Source organism: Lepidochelys kempii, chromosome 21, assembly GCF_965140285.1.
Source record: "Lepidochelys kempii isolate rLepKem1 chromosome 21, rLepKem1.hap1, whole genome shotgun sequence".
NCBI lineage: Eukaryota > Metazoa > Chordata > Testudines > Cheloniidae > Lepidochelys > Lepidochelys kempii.
This window is the reverse complement of record NC_136400.1, coordinates 14,662,958-14,682,830: the sequence shown is the minus strand read 5'-3', so window position 1 is coordinate 14,682,830 and position 19,873 is coordinate 14,662,958. Positions and strand designations below refer to the sequence as shown.

The following is a 19,873-nucleotide window of genomic DNA, read 5'->3' as shown; positions in this document are numbered from 1 at the left end:
TCCCGGCCGCTTTGCTAGTCTTAGGTACTAGCCTGAGCAGAAATAGTGTGTGTGCATCTACCTCCCAGCAGGGGCACAACAAGGGGAGGAATCAAGGGGGCCAAGCCCTCCCCCCCTTTGACCCTTGACAGGAGCTGGCATGATGGAGAGGCAGCTGGGCCAAATTTGAGCGGTGTTGTGACCCTGTGCATTTGTTTTCCCCCCAACCCCAACTTTTGCAGTCCTTCTGGCCCCTATGGGCACCCCAGCCCACAGGGAGAAACAGAGCAGGGGACACCAGGCACCTCCTAGGAAGGGTGGGAGGGTTGGATTTCGGCTGTTGGTGCTTCCTGGGGAAGTGAAGATGCAGGAGGAGGATGGGCTCTGGGGCTCCCAGGACTGCCTGTCCCTGCTAGGGTTAGAAACATAGAATATCATGGTTGGAAGGGATCTCAAGAGGTCCAACCCTCTGCTGAAAGCAGGACCAATCCCCAATTTTTACCCCAGATCCCTAAGTGGCCCCCTCAAGGATTGAACTCACAACCCTGGGTTTAGCAGGCCAATGCTCAAACCACTGAGCTATCCCTCCCCTGAAGATGGTGCTCTTCTTCTGCCTGACCACTTCCCTAGGGGAGACTGAGGGGCTGGGTGTGGCGGCAGGGAGTCCGCGGGGCTGGGTGTGGGGGCAGATGACTGTGGGGCTGGATGTGGGGGCAGGGAGGCCACGGGGCTCGGTGTGGGGGCAGGGAGACCGCGGGGTGTGGGGCAGGTGACCGCTGGGCGCTGGGGTGAGACTGTGGGGTAATGTAGAGGGAGAGCACAGAGCCGGGTGTGGGGCAATGTGGGGAGGGAGAGCTTGGAGCTGGATGGGTGTGGGGCAGCAGGAGGGGAGTGTGCATGGAGCAGGGGGGAGAGTGCGGGTTTGGGTGCCCAGGCAGCCTGAGGGAGCTCAGGTCTGGGTATGGGGAGCAGCAGGGGGAGATCTGGGGGCTGGGTGTGGGGGCAGCAGAGGGGAATGTGGGGAACTGGGTGCAGGGCAGGAGAGGGGGAGCTTTGGCCCCCCTCTTTCCAAAAATTTTGTTGTATCCTGGCCTCCCAGCTGCAGTGTAGATGTACCCTTTGCTCACTTCGGTTCTCTCAGCTTCGCTCACACCCCTTCATGTAGCACCTCTGAACACCCCAGTGGAGTGGATCTGATTTTCATCGAGTTACCCCCAGGGTGAATCTACCCCATGGGGCTTGGGGTCCGCTGGCCTCAAGCCAAAGGGAAGATTTGTGGGAATTCACATCAAGGGCTCTTCTCCAAGGAAACACTGGAGCGCACAGCCCGGGAGCAGTGGGCTGCGCGGGCCTTTGGGACGAAGTGGCGGGTGAGACTGGCATCTTATTAACCAACATGCAGTGACCTCGGGAGCAGTGCCGCTTATTTTGGGGAATGTAAAATGGTTGCATTGCTGAAATTCTTCACACACACAAAAATGCTTCCAAAGAGCCAGAATGAGCGACTTCGCAGACCCGGAATGCCTGCCAGCCTTGAGAGGGGGCCAGTTGGTGCACGGGAGGTTTCTCCCGACAGATGGTCTTGTTAGAAACAAACCACAAGGCACAATCGCCAGGCTTGGTTAGCTGCCTCATTTTGTTTTCTTTGGTTTACTTTATCCCCCATGATCTGCCAGCTCTGCCACTGTGAAGGGGGCGGGGCAAAGTCAAGGCTCCGCCCCCTCTCCCTTTGCCCCTTCTCTGCCCACTTGCTCGCATGGGGCAGTAGTGGTCCTGCAGAACCAGCTTTCCCCCCATGCACCCAGAGCAGCAATCCAGGCAAGCAGCATGGAAAGGAGCGGTGGGAGGCTCGCTCGGCTGTGGGCTGTATCAGCTGTTTGGAGTTTCCCAGACGGACACTGGACAGGGAGATACTGTGAGTTTTCTCTCACTCCAACCTGCCCAGAGAGCCTTACCCCCGAATGGGATGCTGGATTCTGAGCAATGGCCAGACTCCCTGGGGGCTGCTAACAACCTCCAGCAATGGGCCAGTTCTCCCCCACTAGCCCTCACCAGCCTGGGAGGACATGGGCCTAACAAAGTCCTTCAGCATGCCACGGACTCAAGCCTGGAATTTACCCCCACACAACGATCTCACCCAGCTGTAGACAGCTCCATCTGAGTCTGCAAAGCAAGGCATCTCCTGGCCATGCTCTGGGAGCGTCTTGAATCGGCTGCGGGGCTTGGATCGGCCAAGCCGTACAGCACCTGCACCGGACCTGTGCTGGCTGGAAGCAGGGAGTCATTTATTTACCTCCCTCCTGGGCACTGTATGAGGCTATAAAATCTGTCCCAGCCCCTCAGCCTCATGCCGAGATGTCTGGGGCCAGCACTCCAGTCATCTAGACGGTCTGTATGGGGCTAGACAGTCCTAACAGGGCCTCAAAAGTGATGGGAAAATCGGGGCTGGATGGGGGAGAAGAAGGCGTGGGGAGGAGCAGGGGGGTCAGGAGTGGGGTGAAGCAGGGTGGAGCCAGAACTATGTGCCCATGATCAGGAGACAGAAGGGGAGTGGGCAGTCAGAGGAGGGCAGTCAGCAGGCACATGGGGGTGGGGGCGTGAGCTAAGGCAGAGGCTGGAGTGGGAAAGGGGCGACGTGGCAAAGGAGAGGGCAGGGGAAGGTGCTGCAGCTCTGTGCAAAGAAAGAGTTTGCGACCTCTGAGCTGTTCCCCACAGGCCGGTGAAAGGGGTATGCTGGGTTTAGGATTTCCCCAATTCCCTTACCACTCCTCATGCTGACCTGTCTGTGAGGGCCGCCTGCTTGCAGCTCAGACAGGAGCATCCAGCCATGTCCCTGTACAACAATAACCCTCCTCAGCCCCAAAGGTTTGACTGAACTCCGAGGCCGAGCCCTGGCTCAACCTCCAGCCCTTCTGAGCTTTGCCAAACTGTGCACTGGAGAGGAAACATCCCAGGGGATGCCCAGGCCCCAGGGTTGGATCGTAGGGGTTGGCTCTGCCCATTTTACAAAGAGGGGCCCGTGTGGATCCACCCAAGCTTCCTCCAAGCAATGTTTGGATCTGGGTCTGTAGTTCAGACCCGGCTCTGGACTCTTCACCGGCCTGTTACATAGAAATGACCCTGGAGGAGAAGATGGTTCCCGTGGCTCAGCAACATGTGCGTGATTTTTCCCAGCACAGTGCACGCCCCTGTGTTTGCCCATGCGGCTTGCAAGGGGAAGCAAACACACCTGCCAGAGAGTTACGTGATTCAGCTGCACACATGCGGGACCAGGCTGTAGACTCTCCCGTGGCTGGCCTCCTAGGAAGCCCTCAGGACAGACTTGGTGGCTGCGGTGGACACAAACTCCATATTTGCAGGTCCTCACATTGCAGCTTCTTTCAACATTGGGGGCCAAAATCACCTGTGGGGGAAGCATGTGCAACTCCCCTCGGGACTAGTGAGGGCTTACACCAGGCTTGGGTTTGGTCTCCTGTGCCCAGTTTTATAACCGACTCCTTTGGCGTCTCGTTCCGCACTCCTAGAGCGTCTGCCTGGCTCCAGCTCTGCCATTCAGAGTGCTCCGGTTGCTACAAGAATTCACCCTTCGTTAGAGATCCTAGAGAGAAGAGGAAACTCATGCCAATGAGGCAATCTCTTTGCCCTACTGATGGCATCACTGCTTTAAAAAACCTTGGTGTCTTTCTGGTAGGAACAGATCCAGCCCATTGTCCATGGTCTTAGCAGTGTATCTGGGGCAGGGAGGCATGGGGTCAGGGGGTAGGAGGAGAGTAGCACCCTCTAGTTTATTTCTGCTTTTCTGCGCCAGCTAATAGGGCAAGGGCTTGTTTGTGAAAGGAGAGTGACATCAAAGTAAATATATTAAGTTACCCCTGGGGGGCCAGATAAGTTATGAGTCCTGACTCTCTGAATCACGCTTCCATGAACAGTGGCTCCATTTTCCTGTGTATACAAGTTTCGGGAGCGGTTAAGGTGAATATTTAGATTTGTTTTTCTTGAAATCTTGATCAGTGTAACCGCACGAGGCCAGGTAAGTGAAGCTCTTGGGGATTGGCAAGAGTCAGCTGTGAGGGGCGTGTGGAAGATTTCAAAAGCTCTTGGGATCTGCCTTCAAAAGCAGGGTTGGGGGGAAGGAAGGTTCCTGGACGGGAGATTGAGCTGGCAATTCCAGGAATGTGTTTCACTCAACTGTGGCATTTTGGTTTAGAGCCAGACTAGATGGGCTGGGGCCAAAGAGATGATTTCAGGCTTCATTTAAGGTTCTGTGTGAAGAGACTGGCGCTCAATAGTTAGTGGGGGAAAGGGAACAGGAGGACCACAGCATCTGCCACCAGGTGCCTATGTGAGTGGAGCTGGTCTCTAGCACTTCTGCTGAAATAACGGTGAGGTCAGATTCATCTCTGCTGTGACTCCATTGATGTCAGTGGAGGACAGTCTAAGTGATAAGGCACTGGGATGGGACCTGGAGCCTATTCCTCGCTCTGCCACTGACCTACCATGTGACCTTGGGCAAATCTCTTCACCACTCTGTGCCTCTGTTTCCCCACTTACCGTTTGTCTCTCTCATCCATTTAAACTGTAAGGAAGGCAGGGGCTCTCTTTCACTATATGTTTGTACAGTGCCCAGTACAATGTGACCCCAATCTTGACACTATTCTAATCCAAATAATAAATAAAAGCAGGAATGCCCCAGCGATGAGCGGTCTGATGAGTCTCTTCCTCCAAAAATTATACATTAGGTGTTTCAAGATGGACATCAAAAAACAGAGTCAGCTTTTGAAAGTGATGAAGTGAGCTGTAGCTCACGAAAGCTTATGCTCAAATAAATTGGTTAGTCTCTAAGGTGCCACAAGTACGCCTTTTCTTTTTGCGAATACAGACTAACACGGCTGCTACTCTGAAACCTTTTGAAAAATGTAGCCTAAATCAATGGTAGAGCTGGGAAAAGGACCCAGCAGTCTTGATTGCCAGTCTAGTGTCCTATCCATTGGTCCAAGTGTAACCCTTCTGCCAGTTGTTTTTGGCAACAAAAAGGGTTTCCTTTTAAAATTTACAAAACATCACTGGCTCAAGCCTAACCGCTAGGGAAAAGCTACAGACAGACCTCCACTGGCTGCTCTTAACAAGCACCAAATCTGTGTATAAAACAAGGGAAAACTTTATTAAGGAGAAAAATTTGATTATTTTTTTTCCATCCAAAAACTGAAATTTTTCAGGGCCCCAAACCCAAATATTTTTCAGTTCCAGCCATTTTTGTTTCCAGTTTTGGATAGTTTTCAGCTGAAAACCTACCTACATTTTGGCTGAAAAACCACAGAATGCTGAGTTTTCCTATGAGAAAGCCCTTTTTCTTCCACCCAAAAAGGAAAAAAAAGTATTTGGTCAAAAGTCCAATTTCCCATCAAAAAAAAGTTTAGATGGAAATTTGTTGACCGGCCCTAACAGCCAGGGCCTGATGCCTGCTCCCCTTGATATGTGAGAGTGTCCCAGATCCATAGGGGATGTGAGTCTGTCACCACACAGCGAGGGAGCCTTGACGCTTTAGTTCAAGCTGTAGCAGCTTCTGCTTTTAGCTCCGGAAGTCCCCAGTTATAATGCCAGTGTGTTGGTCACGATGGCAGTGATCACAGACCTGGGCATTGGGGGGGGGGGGACTTTCCAGCCAGGCTTCAGTAGCACAGCTGTGCATCTACCTCCTATTCACAGCTGTACCTGCCCAGATCCTTCTAATTCCATCGGCACCCTGGGCATGGGCTGCCCTGCCAAGCCGATTCCATGGAACGGCACTGGGAAGCTGGCCCTCCCTCCCTCCAGGACAGGCGCAGTTTTATGGAGCCACAGCCATACCTGCCTGTTCCTTTCATCAGTTCCTGCTAACTCACTGCCCTTGCTGATTTCCTGAAGGGAGAATGTCTAGGAGCTCCTGGTGTAGAGTTTTAGCCACAAATTTACTCTTGATCTATGGAATAGCACACGGGGTTTTGTTACTGTTAATTGTATGGTCGACACATGATGGACTAGTAGGTTATAAAGGTTGGAGATGGAAGTCAGTCAAAGCCGGCACTTTCCAATGAAGTATCTGGTCTCCTGAGAGTGAATGTGTTAGATATTAAACAGATACTAAATGGGGCCTCAGCCAGAAGCCACAGAACTAGAAAAAAGCCAAATCTGAAGCGGTTTTCTTCAGTATTTCTTCAAATAGGCTTGGCAGAATTCAACTTTTATTTTTATTGGTTTATAATTTCAATAGATAATATTGATATTTTAGCAGCTTTTCAGTATTTACTGATTTTCACAGTTGTAGGAAATTATGAGGGGGGGTTCAGACAATTATTTAATGACAATAAACACTGGGATTCGAAAAGTTAAAGTTTTATAACCATTGAAACATGTGTAGTCAACATCACAGGTCAAAATATGCCAAGTAAATAGCATTAAAACAAGCTCTAATTAGTCCTCACGTTGCATTTTTCTTACTTTACTTCTCTGTAAATTTTGGTTGTTATTGATGGAAATATTTTTTTCATCTGTTTTTGTGCGGGGAAATCGACATTTACTGACGTTGACCGATTACAAGCCAATCCTTCCAAACCTGTGTATAAAGTAGGACATGGACTTTGCAACCAGGTTTGGAGCAAATTCCAGGCCCTGCAGTCTTCATCATGACCCTTTGCCTGGCTGTTAACAGTTCAGAGCAAGCCAAGACCCATTCCCTCTTCAACAACTCGCTATCACCTCTGCAGGGCAGGTGTGTACTGCTGCCCTGGACGAGATCCCCCTGCAGGGAGCAGTGTGGATAATGGCTAGAACAGGACACTACTGGGTCTAAAGAAATAATATTCCAAACCGCTCAGTGCCTGGGTTTCCCGAAGTGGGGTAATAACACTTACGGGGCTGATGGGAAGCTTCATAAACCTGCTGATGCTTGAGATGCTCAGATGAAAGATGCGCTAGAAGAATATAGTATTAATTATTTTGATTACATCTTTCATCCTGCTTTGTGCACTGATATTTTCCCCCAGAGCCTGGGAGTTTTTTTCTGCTTGCCATGTTAGAGCTGAGATGCCGTTGACAAGGGCGTATCCTCCCTCGCCAGAGCCCAGCCAGCAGAGCAGGGAGTGGTTTATGCCAGGCGAGCCCCCAAAAATAACTGATCAGCGACTTCTATCTTTCTTCTCCTTTAGTGATCTGAGCATGAACAACATTAGCGAGCTGCAACCCAGGCCATTCCAGCACCTGCGCTTCCTGGAGGAGCTGTAAGTACGGCACGACTGCACCGAGCATAGCTCGTTCTGGGGCGGCATGTGGTGGAGAGGGCTGTGGCTTGGGAAGGGAGCCAAAGTGACCTCAGTGGAGCTAAAATGCAAGAGGGGAATCAGGTCCCATGTCCCTAGGGGAGGTGAGAGTATTACAACAGATGCAGTGGCTTCGTGCAGTGATGAATTAATTCCATGCTGAGTTGCACTAGTTGTTACATTCTCCTCTCACGCTGATGGAAATCAGGAGTTGGCAGCAGACATTGCAGTAGATGTGAAATCAACATGAGAGGAGCATCAGGGGCTCCCCTGTCCCAGAGCAAAGCAGTAACTGCTCACACTGCTGGACAGGCTGTTTACTGTTTCAGCTTCTGGAGACGTGGGGATATCCTCACTACTTGTACGTGGGCCGGTGGGGTGCAACTTTGAAGAGGCACGTGTAAGTGCTGCAATTGAGGCGGTGTAAGTAGGCCGTGGAATTCAGGAAAAATCTGATTTTGCACCAAAGGCAGGGGGCTCCTGTTATACGGCAGTGTGAATGGCAGCTTGCTCTCTGTGGCTATGCCTACACTTGGCGTGTGATGAGGGCGAGCACGAATAGGTGCACCTGAGCAGGGAAACCACACCCCTAGCTCCTACCCTACACCCACCCGACCTGGCACTCTGATTACGTGTGCACTGGAATATCAGTGACGCCAGCAAAATAACAAAATGAGGCCACGTGCCAGTGACACACCTGGCCTGGCTGGAGATGGTAGCCTGGTCTGAAAGGCTATCGTTTACCCTAGTGCAAAACACCAGCATTAGGAGCAACTTAAATTCCATGTAACCCCTGAAAATAGGGCATAAGGGGACAGCCCTTTGCCTGGGGGTGAATTTCACCCTGAGAAAATAGCGCACAATATCGCTTGACCATGGAAGAGGCCTCTATGGTTTTGTCCTGATGCCATGGCTGCTTGGAGCAGGCCAAATATTAGAGCTGATTGAAAAAAGTTTCAGAGGAACAGCCGTGTTAGTCTGTATTCGCAAAAAGAAAAGGAGTACTTGTGGCACCTTAGAGACTAACCAATTTATTTGAGCATGAGCTTTCGTGAGCTACAGCTCACTTCATCAGATGTTTACCGTGGAAACTGCAGCAGACTTTATATACACACAGAAATCATGAAACAATACCTCCTCCCACCCCACTGTCCTGCTGGTAATAGCTTATCTAAAGTGATCAACAGGTGGGCCATTTCCAGCACAAATCCAGGTTTTCTCACCCTCCACCCCCCCACACAAATTCACTCTCCTGCTGGTGCTAGCCCATCCAAAGTGACAACTCTTTACATAATCAAGTCGGGCTATTTCCTGCATAGATCAAGGTTTTCTCACATCCCCCCCACCCCCATACACACACAAACTCACTCTCCTGCTGGTAATAGCTCATCTAAACTGACCATTCTCCAGGTTTAAATCCAAGTTAAACCAGAACATCTGGGGGGGGGGGGGTAGGAAAAAACAAGAGGAAACAGGCTACCTTGCATAATGACTTAGCCACTCCCAGTCTCTATTTAAGCCTAAATTAATAGTATCCAATTTGCAAATGAATTCCAATTCAGCAGTTTCTCGCTGGAGTCTGGATTTGAAGTTTTTTTGTTTTAAGATAGCGACCTTCATGTCTGTGATTGCGTGACCAGAGAGATTGAAGTGTTCTCCGACTGGTTTATGAATGTTATAATTCTTGACATCTGATTTGTGTCCATTTATTCTTTTACGTAGAGACTGTCCAGTTTGACCAATGTACATGGCAGAGGGGCATTGCTGGCACATGATGGCATAGATCACATTGGTGGATGTGCAGGTGAACGAGCCTCTGATAGTGTGGCTGATGTTATTAGGCCCTGTGATGGTGTCCCCTGAATAGATATGTGGGCACAATTGGCAACGGGCTTTGTTGCAAGGATAAGTTCCTGGGTTAGTGGTTCTGTTGTGTGGTATGTGGTTGTTGGTGAGTATTTGCTTCAGGTTGCGGGGCTGTCTGTAGGCAAGGACTGGCCTGTCTCCCAAGACTTGTGAGAGTGTTGGGTCATCCTTTAGGATAGGTTGTAGATCCTTAATAATGCGTTGGAGGGGTTTTAGTTGGGGGCTGAAGGTGACGGCTAGTGGCGTTCTGTTATTTTCTTTGTTAGGCCTGTCCTGTAGTAGGTAACTTCTGGGAACTCTTCTGGCTCTATCAATCTGTTTCTTTACTTCTGCAGGTGGGTATTGTAGTTGTAAGAAAGCTTGACAGAGATCTTGTAGGTGTTTGTCTCTGTCTGAGGGGTTGGAGCAAATGCGGTTGTATCGCAGAGCTTGGCTGTAGACGATGGATCGTGTGGTGTGGTCAGGGTGAAAGCTGGAGGCATGCAGGTAGGAATAGCGGTCAGTAGGTTTACGGTATAGGGTGGTGTTTATGTGGCCATTGTTTATTAGCACTGTAGTGTCCAGGAAGTGGATCTCTTGTGTGGACTGGACCAGGCTGAGGTTGGTGGTGGGATGGAAATTGTTGAAATCATGGTGGAATTCCTCAAGGGCTTCTTTTCCATGGGTCCAGATGATGAAGATGTCATCAATATAGCGCAAGTAGAGTAGGGGCTTTAGGGGACGAGAGCTGAGGAAGCGTTGTTCTAAATCAGCCATAAAAATGTTGGCATACTGTGGGGCCATGCGGGTACCCATAGCAGTGCCGCTGATCTGAAGGTATACATTGTCCCCAAATGTGAAATAGTTATGGGTAAGGACAAAGTCACAAAGTTCAGCCACCAGGTTAGCCGTGACATTATCGGGGATAGTGTTCTTGACGGCTTGTAGTCCATCTTTGTGTGGAATGTTGGTGTAGAGGGCTTCTACATCCATAGTAGCCAGGATGGTGTTATCAGGAAGATCACCGATGGATTGAAGTTTCCTCAGGAAGTCAGTGGTGTCTCGAAGGTAGCTGGGAGTGCTGGTAGCGTAGGGCCTGAGGAGGGAGTCTACATAGCCAGACAATCCTGCTGTCAGGGTGCCAATGCCTGAGATGATGGGGCGCCCAGGATTTCCAGGTTTATGGATCTTGGGTAGTAGATAGAATATCCCAGGTCGGGGTTCCAGGGGTGTGTCTGTGCGGATTTGATCTTGTGCTTTTTCAGGAAGTTTCTTGAGCAAATGCTGTAGTTGCTTTTGGTAACTCTCAGTGGGATCATAGGGTAATGGCTTGTAGAAACTCGTGTTGGAGAGCTGCCGAGCAGCCTCTTGTTCATATTCCGACCTATTCATGATGACAACAGCACCTCCTTTGTCAGCCTTTTTGATTATGATGTCAGAGTTGTTTCTGAGGCTGTGGATGGCATTGCGTTCCGCATGGCTGAGGTTATGGGGCAAGTGATGCTGCTTTTCCACAATTTCAGCCCGTGCACGTCGGCGGAAGCACTCTATGTAGAAGTCCAGTCTGCTGTTTCGACCTTCAGGAGGAGTCCATCTAGAATCCCTCTTTCTGTAGTGTTGGCAGGGAGACCTCTGTGGATTAGTATGTTGTTCAGAGGTATTTTGGAAATATTCCTTGAGACGGAGACGTCGAAAATAGGATTCTAGGTCACCACAGAACTGTATCATGTTCGTGGGGGTGGAGGGGCAGAAGGAGAGGCCCCGAGATAGAACAGCTGCTTCTGCTGGGCTGAGAGTATAGTTGGATAGGTTAACAATATTGCTAGGTGGGGTGAGGGAACCATTGCTGTGGCCCCTTGTAGCATGTAGTAGTTTAGAAAGTTTAGTGTCTTTTTTCTTTTGTAGAGAAGCAAAGTGTGCGTTGTAAATGGCTTGTCTAGTTTTAGTAAAATCCAGCCACGAGGAAGTTTGTGTGGAAGGTTGGTTCTTTATGAGAGTATCCATTTTTGAGAGCTCATTCTTAATCTTTCCCTGTTTGCTGTAGAGGATCTTGATCAGGTGATTCCGCAGTTTCTTTGAGAGCGTGAGGCACAAGCTGTCAGCATAGTCTGTGTGGTATGTAGATTGTAATGGATTTTTGACCTTCAGTCCTTTTGGTACGATGTCCATCTGTTTGCATTTGGAAAGGAAGATGATGTCTGTCTGTATCTGTACAAGTTTCTTCATGCAGTTGATAGATTTCCACTCCATACGGCTAAATGCAGTGCCTTGCATAATGACAGGTTTCAGAGGAACAGCCGTGTTAGTCTGTATTCGCAAAAAGAAAAGGAGTACTTGTGGCACCTTAGAGACTAACCAATTTATTTGAGCATGAGCTTTCGTGAGCTACAGCTCACTTCATCAGATGTTTACCGTTTCATGATTTCTGTGTGTATATAAAGTCTGCTGCAGTTTCCACGGTAAACATCTGATGAAGTGAGCTGTAGCTCACGAAAGCTCATGCTCAAATAAATTGAAAAAAGTTGTGTCAGAAGAGTTTACTGTAAAAAAAAAAAAAGACAGCTTCATAGAAATTGAAACACTTGTATGTGATACTAAAATATTAATTTTAATATTGCATCATGCTGATATACGATATAATGTTGTATCTCTAAATATGTGGTATGTGTGGGGTTTGGAATATTTAATTAGACTATACAAGTTGAAATGAAACATTTCAACACTATCATCCTTTGCGTTTCTAGAGCTGCTTTCACCCCAGGATCTCATGTGGGGCAAGCCAGTAGTATGCGCCCCATTTTGCATATGGATAAATTGAGAGCCAGAGAAGAGGATCAATTTGCCCAGTGAGTCGTCAGTGGTGGAGCTGGGAATAGAACCCAGGAGTTCTGAGTTCCAATCTGATGCACTGACTGTTGGGTCACTGCCTGTCACACTCACTGGCCTTGTGTCCTTGTTTCCTTATACTCCCCTGTCAGTCCATGTGTCTCCATCTGTCGTCTTTTGTCTTAGACCTTGTCATAAATATAAAGGGAAGGGTAATCACCTTTAAAATCCCTCCTGGCCAGAGGAAAAATCCTTTCACCTGTAAAGGGTTAAGAAGCTAAAGGTAACCTTGCTGGCACATGACCAAAATGACCAATGAGGAGACAAGATACTTTCTGAAGTTGGGAGGAAGGAGAAAAACAAAGGGTCTGGGTCTGTCTGTGTGATGCTTTTGCTGGGGACAGAACAGGAATGGAGTCTTAGAACTTAGTAAGTAATCTAGCTAGGTATGTGTTAGATTATGATTTCTTTAAATGGCTGAGAAAATAGCTGTGCTGAATAGAATGAATATTCCTGTCTGGGTGTCTTTTTTGTAACTTAAGGTTTTGCCTAGAGGGGTTCTCTATGTTTTGAATCTAATTACCCTGTAAGATATTCACCATCCTGATTTTACAGAGGTGATTCTTTTTTACTTCTATTAAAAGCCTTCTTGTAAGGAAACTGAATGCTTTTTTCATTGTTCTAAGATCCAAGGGTTTGGGTCTGTGGTCACCTATGCAAATTGGTGAGGATTTTTACCAAACCTTCCCCAGGAAGTGGGGTGCAAGGGTTGGGAGGATTTTGGGGAGAAAGATGTTTCCAAACGACGCTTTCCTTATAAAAATAAACCCAGATAAATGTTTGGTGGTGGCAGTGGAAGTCCAAGGGTAAAATAGTTTGTACCTTGGGGAAGTTTTAACCTAAGCTGGTAAAATTAAGTTTGGGAGGTTTTCATGCAGGTCCCCACATCTGTACCATAGAGTTCAGAGTGGGGAAGGAACCTTGACAGACCTAGATGGTGTTTTCTTGGGGCAGGGCCTATCTTTTTGTTCTGTGTCTGTACAACACCTAGAACATTGGGTTCTAGGTCTAGGACTGGGCTCCAAGGTGCTACCATAATACACCTAATAAATAATGTACAGTGCCTAGCACAATGGGGTCCTAGTGCATGACTGGGGCACCTAGGCACTACCGTAATGTATCTAATAAATTATAATATCAAAATAAACATGTCAGAATGTTTTTTAGTTTTGGCTTTTCATTCTGAGTAGAATAATGTCAGAATTTCCTGAGGAGCAGAAATTCCAGTTCCAGACCATCTCTCCTGCACATGCTGCCCCGAACATGGCATCAGTGGCAGATTAGCCACTGGGCCAATGGGGCCCAGACCCAGGGGACCTGGCCAACTGGGGGGCCTTGGAAAAATGGGCACCCTGCGCCCCAACCCACTCCGCCTGCCTGCCCAGAACTCGTGCCAGGAAGTGGGGTTAGGGCACTGGGGCTTGTGCCGCTCTTCCTGCCCACCTGCTGCTCTTACCAGGGAGCGTGGGAAGCCCCCATGCCCTGACCCCACTCCCTGGCAGGAGCATGGGGAAGCTGGGGGCGGATGGGGGTGGGGAGGGGCCCCCACTTGTTCTGGCCTAGGGCTCCACAAAACAGTAATCCGTCTCTGTGAGGCACTCCCTGAGAGCATGCACAGCTGGCTCTTAGCTACACCGCCTTTCATGCTTCCCAGCACGTGTTCACACTTGTGATGGCAGCTTACTGGACCCAATTCAGCGGCGTTGGTGTAAGGCAGTGTCATGGTGATGAGACATATGTAAGCTATGCCCTGATCTTGCCGCTGAGCCGTTGTCTCAGAGGAAGCAGGAGAGAACAACACCTTGGTGCTCTGAGCCTTTGTACTTTTGAATTGTGTGCCGTACTCAGACACCACAGGACCAGGTGTCGTATTGGGGCTGGCAGGCGTGGGGTTCTTGCCGCCAGCTAACCAGGACGGAAGGGTTGGCTGCAGGCTGGTATTCTAAGCTGGGCTGGGAACAATGAGTAGAGGGCAGAGTTTGTGGACGGAGGAGAACGGTAGGGAAGGGACGTGGTTGGGGATTGGTCCTGCTTTGAGCAGGGGGTTGGACTAGGTGACCTCCTGAGGTCTCTTCCAACCCTGATAGTCTATGATTCTATGGAGCCTGAGCGACAATGACAGGTCTCCCATCACAGGAGGGAAGGGAGGGTAAAGGGAGATCCCCTGTGAGCAGCTGGGTGGAAGGCTGTGTGCGTGTTTAGGGAGAATCTCTCTCTCTCTCTCACACACACACACACACACACACACACATATTGGTGAGCAGATAGCGTTGCCTAAAGGTTAACCAATCTGAGGACATACCAAAGCCTCAACATCTTTTATTTATTTTTTCAAAGTCTCATAATTTTCAAATCAGTCTCATGGTTATTTTGGAACAGACTCCTCTTGTTAACTGCCAGGGCTGGTGATTACTAGCCAAGGTACCAAATGGGAATAAGGAAAGCGAAGGGGATGGAGAAGGTGGCACATAGATCCGTGCGGTCATAGGTTCCAAGGCAAAAGGGACTGTTAAGATCACCTTGTCTGACCTCCAGCATAACGCAGGCCAGAAACTCTCACCCAGGGATTCCTGCATCAAACACAATTATTTCAGGTTGAGCTGAGCAAGAGGTGCCCAGTCTTGATTTAAAGACTTCAAGTGATGGAAAATCCACCACACCGGTTGGCAGTTTGTCCCAATGGTCAATTCCCCTCTCTGTTAAAAATGTGGGTCTTATTTCGGGTCTGAATTTATCTAGTTTAGCTTCCAGCCACTGGTTCATGTTCTATCCTTGTCTGCTACTTCAAGAGCCCTCTTATATTGGAAACCTTTTCCCCTTGTAGGCACTAATAGGCCAGGATGAAATCACTTCTCAACCTTCTCTTGGGTAAGCTACGAAGTTCAAGCTTCTTAAGTTTCCTGCTATTAGGCAGGTTCTCCAGACCTTGATTCCTTCTTGCAGCTCTTTCCTGAACCCTCTTCAGTTTTTCAACATCATATTTAAAGTGTGGAGACCAGAACTGGACACAGTATTTCAATCTGTGTCCCAAGGTAATACTGTTTTCCCACTTCTACTCAGTATTCCCCTTGCTAGGCAATTAATGGTTGCCTAGCTGACAGTGATTATGACTTGATTCCATGTATCATGTGCAGAAAGAAAAGAGAGGGAGAGAAAGAGAGAGAGAGTGTACTAATTTAATAATTAGCACAATTAGCTTCCCTCAGCTCCCATTGGCTGGGAATGGCGAACCACGGCCACTGGAAGCTGCGGACAGCTTTGCCTGCGGATGGTCAGTGTAAACAAACTGTCTCATGGCCCACCAGTGGATTAACCTGACTGGTCGCAGGTTGCCCACCACTGCTCTAGAGGCTTCTAACCCTGCTGATGACCCTTGTGGGTGTCAATATGATGCCACATGATGGAATTTCTGTTTGTTCAGTTTGGGTTTATAAAAATCTAGGAAATTAAATAGACAAAAACTATATTAAAAGAATATGAAGGTTGCAAAGTCAAGTACTCTGGAGTTAGGAAATGCCAGAATAGGATGTTGGTGCATCACCAGTGCACCATCAGCACCAGTCAAGTCTTGCCTACCGCCTCCAGAACCCCATCCAATCTTGCAGGTATATCTCATGCCTTTGCTCCCACACCCCATTCTGCTGTCCTGCTGTCCCTTGCAGAATGTTCCGTCCTCTCTTCTTACCAGAGAGTGTCCTGTTTGCAGATTGTCCGTCTTCTTCGGACAGTTAGAGATCTTCTCTTCGGCATATTTGGTGTCTTTGTGAATGGGGCGGAACATCCATCCTTGAGTGTATCTCATGCCCTACCTTGTTCCTTCCCTCCAATGAACTCTTCAGAGATTTTCCCAGAGTACCTGACAGCAACTGTATAGGCAGACATGGGAGAAGAGGGAAGATCCCCTCTTGTGGGGGAGGGATAGCTCAGTGGTTTGAGCATTGCTCTGCTAAACCCAGGGTCGTGAGTTCAATCCTTGAGGGGGCCATTTAGGGATCTGGGGCAAAAATTGGGGATTGGTCCTGCTTTGAGCAGGGGGTTGGACTAGATGACCTCCTGAGGTCCCTTCCAACCCTGATATTCTATGATTCATGGATCAGTAACTGGTTAAAAGATAGGAAACAAAGGATAGGACACAGTTTTCACAATGGAGAGAGGTAAATAGCGAGATCCCCCCAAGGATCTATGCCGGGACCAGTGCTATTCAGCATATTCACATATGATCTGGAAAAAGGGGTGAACAATGAAGTGGCAAACTTAGCAGATGATACAAAATTACTCGAGATCGTTAAGTCCAAAGCTGACTTCTAAGAGTTATAATGGAATCTCACAAAACTGGGTGACTGGGCAACAAAATGGCAGTTGAAATTCATTGCTGATAAATGCAAAGTATTGCACACTGGATAACATAACCCCAGTCTGACAGAGGCTGGTGCCAGGTGCTTCAGAGGGCAATTATCAAGTGATCCATCCCCTGTCCTCCAGTCCCAGCTTCTGGCAGTCAGAAGTTTAGGGACATCCAGAGCATGGGGTGCATCCCTGCCCCTCTTGGCTAATAGCCATTAATGGACATATCCTCCATGAATTTATCGAACGCTTTTTTGAACCCAGTTATATTTTTGGCCTTCATAACATCCCTTGGCAATGAGTTCCACAGGTTGACTGTGTGTTATGTGAGGAAGTACTTCCTTATGGTTGTTTACAACCTGGTGCCTATTCATGTTGGGTGACCCCTGGTTCTTGTGTTATGTGAACGGGTAAATAATCCTTCCCTTTCACTTTATCCACACCATTCCTGATTTTATAGACCTCTATCACAACCCCCCCCTTAGTCTTCTCTTTACTAAGATGAACAGCCCCAGGTAATTCAATATCATAGAATCATAGACTATCAGGGTTGGAAGGGACCTCAGGAGGTCATCTAGTCCAACCCCCTGCTCAAAGCAGGACCAATCCCCAACTAAATCATCTCAGCCAGGGCTTTGTCAAGCCTGACCTTAAAAACTTCTAAGGAAGGAGATTCCACCACCTCCCTAGGTAATACATTCCAGTGTTTCCCCACCCTCCTAGTGAAAAAGTTTTTCCTAATATCCAACCTAAACCTCCCCCACTGCAACTTGAGACCATTACTCCTTGTTCTGTCATCTGCCACCACTGAGAACAGCCGAGCTCCATCCTCTTTGGAACCCACTTTCAGGTAGCTGAAAGCAGCTATCAAATCCCTCCTCATTCTTCTCTTCCACAGACTAAACAATCCCAGTTCCCTCAGCCTCTCCTCATAAGTCATGTGTTCCAGCCCCCTAATAATTTTTGTTGCCCTCCGCTGGACGTTTTCCAATTTTTTCCACATCCTTCTTGTAGTGTGGGGCCCAAAACTGGACACAGTACTCCAGATGAGGCCTCACCAATGTCGAATAGAGGGGAACGATTACGTCCCTTGATCTGCTGGCAATGCCCCCTACTTATACAGCCCAAAATGCCATTGGCCTTCTTGGCAACGAGGGCACACTGTTGACTCATATCCAGCTTCTCGTCCACTGTAACCCCTAGGTCCTTTTCTGCAGAACTGCTGCCAAGCCATTCGGTCCCTAGTCTGTCATGGTGCATGGGATTCTTCCATCCTAAGTGCAGGAGTCTGCACTTGTCCTTGTTGAACCTCATCAGATTTCTTTTGGCCCAATCCTCTAATTTGTCTAGGGCCCTCTGTATCCTATCCCTATCCTCCAGCATATCTACCTCTCCTCCCAGTTTAGTGTCATCTGCAAACTTGCTGAGGGTGCAATCCACACCATCCTCCAGATCATTTATGAAGATATTGAGCAAACCCGGCCCGAGGACCAACCCTTGGGGCACTCTACTTGATACCGGCTGCCAACTAGACATGGAGCCATTGATCACTACCTGTTGAGCCCAACAATCTAGCCAGCTTTCTATCCACCTTATAGTCCACCTTATATCTCTTCATGTGGAAGCTGTTCCATACCCCTAATCATTCTGGCAACATTTGGGGGCATTTTTGTTGCCCTTCTCTGCACCTTTTCGAATTCTAATATATATTTTTGAGGTGGGGCGACCAGAACTGCACACAGTATTCAAGGTGTGGATGTACCATGGATTTATATAGAGGCATTATGGCATTTTCTGCCTTATTATCAATTCCTTTCCTAATGGTTCCCAACATTCTGTCGCCTTTTTGGCTGCCGCTGCACATTGAGGGGATGTTTTCAGAGAACTAGCCACAATGACTCCAAGATCTCTTCCTTGAGCTAATTTAGACCCCATCATTGTATATGTATAGCTGGGATTATGTTTTTCAATGTGCATTACTTTGCATTTATCAACATTGAATTTCATCTGCCACTTTGTTGCCCAGTCACCCAGTTTTGTGAGATCCCTTCGTAACGCTTCGCAGCCAACTTTGGACTTAACAATCTTGAGCGATTTTGTATCATTGTTCACCCCCTTTTCCAGAAGATGTATGAATCCATTCAACAGCAATAGTCCTCTATATAGTCCCGCTATATACCTCTCTTCACTGTGAAAACTGACCATTTATTCCTACCCTTTGTTCCCTGTCTTTTAACCAGTTACTGACCCATGAGAGAACCTTCCTCTTATCCCATGACTCCTTACTTTGCTTAAGAACCTTTGATGAGAAACCTTGTCAAAGGCTTTCTGAAAGTCCAAGTACACTATATCCACTGGATCCCCCTTGTCCACATGCTTGTTGACACTCTCCAAGAGTTCTAACAGACTGAGACATGATTTCCCTTTACAAACACCATGCAGACTCTTCCCCAACATATCATGTTCATCTCTGTGCCTGATAATTCTGCCCTTTACTATAGTTTCAACCAGTTTGCCTGGTACTGAAGTTAATCTTACCAGCCTGTAATTTCCAGGATCATCCATGAAGCTTTTTAAAAAAGATCAGCTTCACATTAGCAACCCTCCAGTCATTGTGTGCAGTGGGTGATTTAAGTGATAGGTTACATGCCACAGTGAGTTGTCCTGCAGCTGCATGTGGTTGCCTTGATGTTCATTAGGCTGCAGCGCAGAGCTGGTTGCCAGGTTTTCGCTCCCAAGCCACCTCCCCCATTGTCTCTGGCAGCAGTGGAGGGTTCATTTATCACTAGGGATCAAAGATGGCTTTGTGGTTACGGCACAGCACTGGGAGTCAAGCGTTCAGTTCCTGGCTCAGCCATTAACTCTCACTGTGTGGTCTTGGGTGAGTCACTTCCCCCTTCTGTGCCTCAGTTTCCCCACCTGTAAAATGAAATAATGATACTCAGACGTGAGCTGTGACTCATTAATATTTCACCTGGGGCTCTTCAGAAGACAAATGCAATCAATGATATAGCCCCAGAGGGCTCCCAGGAAGAGCAGATGCTCAGCTTCATCTGACTTTGAAGAAGCAACATATCCAGGGACTCCCTTCCCAGGATGGCTCCCTGACAGCTGTCTGTCAGGCTGTTTGACTGCATTCTCGGCACCCCCTGCTGCCCGCGCTCTCCACCCCTCCCCCCTGCCTCGAGCTTTGGAGTGGGGAAAAATCAAACTGCATTTGACGCTGGCAACAGAGCGTGGGGAACACATACAGTCCCCGCACAGGCACTGGCTAGCTCTGCCTGCCAAGAAAGACAGCTCCAGTTCCTTGGGAAAGGGGTCTCCTGAAATAGGGGCCTGGAGGTTAGCATCTTTTCTTTTCTTTTCTTTTCTTTTCTTTCAGCTGATTAAAGTTGCTAATAAATCCCACTTAATGCAGCCTGAAGCCAGGAGCCAAGTGAGACAAGGGCAATCGGCACAGAAGCAATAGAAAGGGGATTTTGAAAGCTGGCCTGGGAAAACGAACATGTTGAAATGTGTTCCCC

General features: G+C 48.4%; 1 protein-coding gene across 3 annotated transcripts in view; it reads left to right on the top strand.

The window, feature by feature from the left end:
• LGR6 (leucine rich repeat containing G protein-coupled receptor 6) overlaps positions 1 to 19,873 on the top strand; it is a 206,248-nt gene that overhangs the window by 56,230 nt on the left and 130,145 nt on the right. For all 3 annotated transcript variants that reach the window (XM_073320016.2, XM_073320018.2, XM_073320017.2), the window contains exon 2: positions 7,164 to 7,235. In XM_073320016.2, coding sequence (XP_073176117.2) covers positions 7,164 to 7,235 — 72 coding nt within the window. The remainder of the gene's footprint in view (positions 1 to 7,163; positions 7,236 to 19,873) is intronic.